We start from the raw sequence: 6,124 nt of genomic DNA, 5'->3' as shown, positions 1-6,124 counted from the left end.
CCCCCCCCCCCCCCCCCCCCCCCCCCACGGCAAAGAAAAAGCCTCCGCCAAGGGCACACGCTACAAACAGGCTGGGAAATGACGCAAGTCAGGGACAGCCCGACGGTTCTTAAAGCATCGGACTGTGGGTGGGGAGCGGAATGGCTTGTCCCGGACTCGCCTGACGGTCAGCCCGGGCTGACAAACAGCCCATCACCCGCTTCAGTTTTCCACATCCTCCCCATGCTAGAGAGGCTCCCATCAGTTAGTTGCCCCCCGTCCACCACCACCAGCACCACGCCCCTCCGAAGCTGCAGATATCGGTCCGAACCGCTGATGCTGGATGGTCAATGCAATTTGGCCGACTCAGTAACAGGTAGTTACCATATGAACCCCGCCCAGCTTCCCCCCCCTCGACTTAAAGCTACACACACAGAAAAAACACCGCACTTGAGTTCTCACAGCATCGAATTCGGTTATGAAGTACTTGTGCTATCTCTGAATGTCCCACCCTAGACCCTGTCACTCAACAGGTCAGGGATCTTGACGGGTTCTGTCTAGGCAAGTTGGAGCATGTAGAGACCCCCTGCCCCCGGAGAAAAACCTAACTCGTGAAGTGTCCACCACACCCCCCCCCAAAAAAAAAACAGAACCACTTCGAAATATCACTTCCCCTTTGTTCCGTAACAAACGTCAAACTGTATCTACTTAATCATACAAGTACGGTTTAGTACCCACAGCCTAAGTGACTCCTCCCCTTTCTCGGAACTGCTAAATCTACAATAAAGGGACATTATCCTGCAAAAGGGGTGAGAAAAAAAAACCGCACAATTAGAACAAACTTATTTAGCCCGCACGAAAAATCGAGGTCGCTTCTAAAAGAGAAGTGCCGTAAGTGAAGTCGGAGGATCATACTGTCCCAGCTTAAAATACAAAACAAAGTCCACAGTATTAACCACTACAGTTAATCGCCATTAACGTGCCCCCTTAGTTTACACTATAAAAACAGCGTGGTAACAAAAGACGAAAGAATGCGAGTGTACAAGAACAAAGAAATTCACAGGACCATCAAGGCACAAAAATGAAACGTGGCGACAACTTTTTGTTTCAAGGGTTGGGGGAGAGAGAGGCGGGAGGAGAAAATAAAGCCTTGGGTTTTCTACCTGTGTGAGTTCTCATGTGCGCTTTCAGATGGGACGATTTGCCGTACACTTTGCCGCAGCCGGTGAAGTAGCACTGATGCTTCTTCACCGCACACTTGTCCGAGCGCCTGCTTTTCCGCTTCTCCGGCGTAGAGTTTGCGGTGCCTAGGGTCGGGGTGCCGGGACCCTCGGACAGGGTGGTGTAGCCGCTCTCCAGGCTCTCCCCCGACGACGATGAGGAGTTGCTGCTCTCCGAGTTGGACGACATGGGCCGGGATTTCTGCAGGTCGGTCAGAATACTGGCTACCAGCAGCAGGTTACCTCCACCAGCACCACCTCCTCCTCCACCTCCTTCCTTCAGCGTGTCGCTGACTTCTTTGTCCTCCCGGGAACTTTCCTCGTCTTTGACCGGCGAGCGGTGCACCACCGCCCCACTGGAGATGGACATGAGGCACTCGGCGGCGAAATAGTCGCGACAGGCGAAGACAGACATAGCCAGGGAGGGGGGAAAGCCAGTCTCTGTGTTATGTATGTGTGAGAGACAGAGAGAGAGAGAGAGAGAGAGAATTGGGATCTCCCTCCACACCCACCCACCTACCTACCTACCTCCCTCCCCCAGGAACTGCTAAATAAAGCAGATATACCTCTGTGTGTGACTTCCCCCCCCCCCCCCTCCCTCCCACCCCCAGCTGGGTGCGAAGCAGCGATCTGAACCCCACTGTGCCGTGGCCCCGCTGCTTTGTCTGGGAGAGAGGGGTCTACGTGTTCCCCGCCTCCTCCGAAACGGCCTGTGACGCGTCGGGCGGATCCCAGACTCTGAGCCACTTGGGTGACGCGCATTTATTGACGTTGAAAACTCCTGTCTCCAAGGCTAGGAGAGAGAGAGAGAACATCATTTCATATCTACATCTTTTAAAAAAGTTTGGCATCTCCCCAAAATTTCAGAAACCTTCCACAGCTCCCCCCCACCCCACCACCTATCAAAAATAAACAACTAAGTCGTGCGTGAGATCGAAACTGCTTTTCTGTGTCGTTTCCAGGCCGCTCTATAATGCGGGCGTTATCGTGAATTCGCAGATGATGTTAAATTGAACGGGGGAGGTGTAATCACCAGAGAGAGAGAGAGAACGTGTTGGTGGGCGAAACTCTAGAGATTTGCCACAGAAGTGTAGAACGCTGGTAGAGTTTTTAATAACATAAAAGGTGGGGTATAATTGTTCAGCAATTCCAAAGCATTGCATCGATATGGTAAACCCGGAAACGAGAGTTCCAGCCCAGCCCAGCCTGTGACCCTCCATCCTCCAACAGACTGATAACCATCTTCAGTCTGGCTGCATAGGGGAAACAAAGACTGAAAGAAATCTGCAAGTGACTGAACACGTTGTTATTTGGAACGTTCAGCCCAAATTATCGTGCTCGACCCTCCTCCTATCTTTAACCCAATCAGCATAACCTTCCTCTCCCACACCCACCCCACCCCTTGTCTATATTCTAGCTTTTACTTTATTGTGTCTCAATTACATTTGCGTGCCACATTTTGGTCACTCGCTGAGTAAGGAGGTTTCTCCTGTTGGATTTATTAATGACAATCTTGGTCCCCAGTTTTGTCCTCTCCATTCTCTCTGCACCCCGCTCACAACAAGTGTTTCATAATCTTAAACATCTCTGCCAGGTCACGTCTTGTCTTCCTCCTTTCTAAACATTCTCAGATTGTAAAATTTTAAATGATTATTATAACCTTATCCTCTGCTTTTCTTTCCATTCAGCACTATGGAGACCAGAACGGTGCACAATAGCTAGGTGTTGTTTAAGTAATGCCGCCTTACAATTTGTCAGGTAGATTTTCTTCCTTTTAGTAAAACAGTAGACCAGTTGGAAACAGTGTTTTAATCCAAAAGATCTTGTCAGCCTTTGGTTCAAACATAGTTTTACATCCTGTTTCAGGAGGTCAAGGGTTCAATTCTGAGATAGTAAGAACTGCCGATGCTGGATTCGGAGATAACACAGTGCGGAGCTGGATGAACACAGCAGGCCAGGCAGCATCAGAGGAGCCGGAAAGCTAAGGGTTCAACTCTCTTGCATCTAAATACGCAATTAAGGTAGTACTGAAAGTGCGCTGCACTGCTGGTGTTGTTTCCCAAAATGATGTGAAATCAAAATCCTGCATGAATTCTCCGTCAACTACAATTGGTAAAAAGAACCAAGGGATAGCCCAGTGTACAGGCCAACATTTATCCTCCAACCAGCATCTCTAAAAAGTATATCTGACATTTATCTCATTGCTATTTGAAAGACTTTGTTATATCTACATCACGACAGTGACTGCAGTTCAAAAGCATTTAACTGGCTGTGAAATATTTTGTGATAAGTTGCAAACAGTGTTATATAAATTCAAGTTCTTTATTTTACATCAACACACATTTAAAAAGTGCTTCTGACATAAAACAAATATAGAATTTTGCTTAACCAAAGAGAAGATATTAAGACAGATGACCTATGTTAAAAATGGAAAACAATTAGGAGCTGAACCATTAGGAGACTATGCCTGAGTGAGACACAAACTAAGTTAATCGTGCATTAGGTTCAAGCAGGAAAATTTGGCCAATCTTTCTTCTGTTTTAAATATAGATATGAGGAGTTGGGCTTTGACATAGTTCTAACAAACTTGATGTAACTCCATTGTACTATTAAACAGGATTATCATGTTAACTTGGAAGTGGCAGTTTCTGTCAATGAGCTAAAAGTAGTTAGTTCAACTGGTGTCAATTACTGTACCAGGAGGATAAACTAGTTAGTCAATCATGCAGCACTATATAAGGGGCAGTTTTCAGGTCAGAGGATCTTCTTGTGGTTCTTTTTAAAATTCATTCATGGGATGAGGGTGTGGCTGGCTAGCATTTATTGCCCATCCCTGATTGCCCAGAGGGCAGTTAAGAGTCAACCACATTTTTGTGGGTCTGGTGTCACATGTAGTCCAGACCAGGTAAGGATGGCAGTTTCCTTCCCTAAAGGACATCAGTGAACCAGTTGGGTTTTTCCCAACAATTGACAATGGATTCATGGTCATCATTAGATTCTTAATTCCAGACAATAATTGAATTGAATTGCTTTTTTGTGTACAGGATGTACCTGAGCAAATTTGCCATGGCGGGATTCGAACCCAGGTTCCCAGAACATTAGAGACAACAAGGTGCAGGGCTGGATGAACACAGCAGGCCAAGCAGCATCATAGGAGCAGAGAGGCTGACGTTTCGGGCCTAGACCCTTCATCAGAACATTATCTGGGTTTCTGGATTAACAGTCCAGCAATAATACCACCATGCCATTGCCTCCCCAGTCTGCTCCTGAGTCTGGCCAAACTGGCCATTAACAGGTTCAGGCAGCGGGCTATGGGGAGCCTGCCACTCTTTCACCATTATGTTTGTGCCTGGGTGTCCTTGGAGAGGGAGCTTGCGATCTCCACCAACACTCTCGATGCCGTGGTGGGTGGAGTGCTTCACTTCCTCTAATTCTATTTTGATTTGATCAGTATCCTCTCCTTCACTTTTTCTTTCACATAGGCATTGCCCTACTGGGGTCTGCCTGGCACTGGTTCCCTAGCCACATGGTTGTTTCTCCTGGTGGTGGAAAATATTGAATAAAATTATTTTGCATATGGTGTTTTTAGACTCTTGCACTTACACACACACAGTACAGGTGCTGTGGGGAAAAATAAACACTACTGCTGTAAATAAAGAGGAAAATTAAAAGAGGAGAAAAAAGAGATATAAGAGGCAGTTTTTTTAAAAACCATGTGGACTGTGGGTTGCACAATCAGAATATGCTTGAGTGGGATGCAAACCAAGTGAGTAGCAAAATAGATTTCCATGGAAATTTGAGAGAAAGTGGTGCTTTAAGTAAAGTTTGTTGCAACTAGTAGAATGTGTTAAACATTTAGTACTGGATTTACCAGTATTAGTACAGTTTATCAATAGTTGTGAGGTTTATTAAGGCCAATTAAAACAAACTCAATATTAAACATTAAGATCTAATCTCTGCAGTCCTGCTACATCCAATGATGAATGGTGGTAACAATTAAACAACTCACTGGATGAGGACACTCCACAATTATCCCCATCCTCAATGTGGAAGAGTCCAGCACATCAGTTGAAAAGATAAGCCAGAAGTATTTGCAGCAATCTTTAACCAGAAGTGCTGAGTGGATGATCCATCTCGGCCTCCTCCAGTGGTCCCCAGTATCACGGATGCCAGTTTTCAGGCAATTTGATTCACTCCATGTGATACCAGGAAAGAGTTGGAGGCCCTGACAACATTACAGCAATAGTGCTGAAGACGTGCTCCAGAACTTGCTGCACCCCTGACTAAGTTGTTCCAGTACAGCGACAACAATGACAATTACCCAACACCGAAAATTTGCCCAGGTACATCCTGTACACAAAAAAGCAAGATAAATCCAATCCAGCCAGTTACCACCCCATCGGCTACTCTTGATCATCGGTAAAGTGACAGAAGGTGGCATCAACAGTGCTATCAAGCAGTACATGCTCAGTAATAACCTACTTAATGATGCCCAATTTGGGTTGCCCCAGGGCTACTCAGCTCCTATCCTTATTATAGCTTTGGTTCCAACAAGGACAAATGAGCTGAATTCCAGAGGTGAGGTGTGAGTGATAGCCCTTGACATCAAGGCCACATTTGACCAAGTGAGGCATCAAGGAGCTTGGTAAAACTGGAATCAGGAGCAAACTCTCCATTGGTGGAGTCAGACCTGCCACATAGGAAGATCAGAGATAATAGGAACTGCAGATGCTGGAGAATCCGAGACAACAAGGTGCAGGGCTGGATGAACACAGCAGGCCAAGCAGCATCATAGGAGCAGAGAGGCTGACGTTTCGGGCCTAGACCCTTCATCAGAAAAGGGGGAGGGGAAGGGGGTTCTGAAATAAATAGGGAGAGAGTGGGAGGCGGATAGAAGAGGGATAGAGGAGAGGAAACAAACAGGT

The 6,124-nt window shown here is 46.5% G+C and overlaps 1 protein-coding gene and 1 long non-coding RNA gene across 2 annotated transcripts in view; one reads left to right on the top strand and one right to left on the bottom strand.

The window, feature by feature from the left end:
• The window catches only part of LOC109917767 (Krueppel-like factor 9), a 17,655-nt gene extending 15,569 nt beyond the window's left edge, over window positions 1–2,086 (bottom strand). The window contains exon 1 of the mRNA XM_020517648.2: window positions 1,143–2,086. Within this exon, the coding sequence (XP_020373237.1) occupies window positions 1,143–1,614 (472 nt within the window). The 5' untranslated portion in view covers window positions 1,615–2,086. The remainder of the gene's footprint in view (window positions 1–1,142) is intronic.
• A 131-nt stretch (window positions 2,087–2,217) lies between these two features.
• Window positions 2,218–4,301, top strand: LOC125486469. Its single transcript, XR_007265127.1, has 3 exons — window positions 2,218–2,324; window positions 3,066–3,220; window positions 4,244–4,301. It is a non-coding gene; the product is annotated as an uncharacterized LOC125486469 (long non-coding RNA).
• Window positions 4,302–6,124: the final 1,823 nt, after the last annotated feature.

Source organism: Rhincodon typus, chromosome 29 (genome assembly GCF_021869965.1).
Source record: "Rhincodon typus isolate 14 chromosome 29, sRhiTyp1.1, whole genome shotgun sequence".
In the NCBI taxonomy this organism is placed as follows: Eukaryota; Metazoa; Chordata; class Chondrichthyes; order Orectolobiformes; family Rhincodontidae; genus Rhincodon; species Rhincodon typus.
Note: the sequence above shows the minus strand (reverse complement) of the source record. Positions and strands in the feature narration are given on the sequence as shown.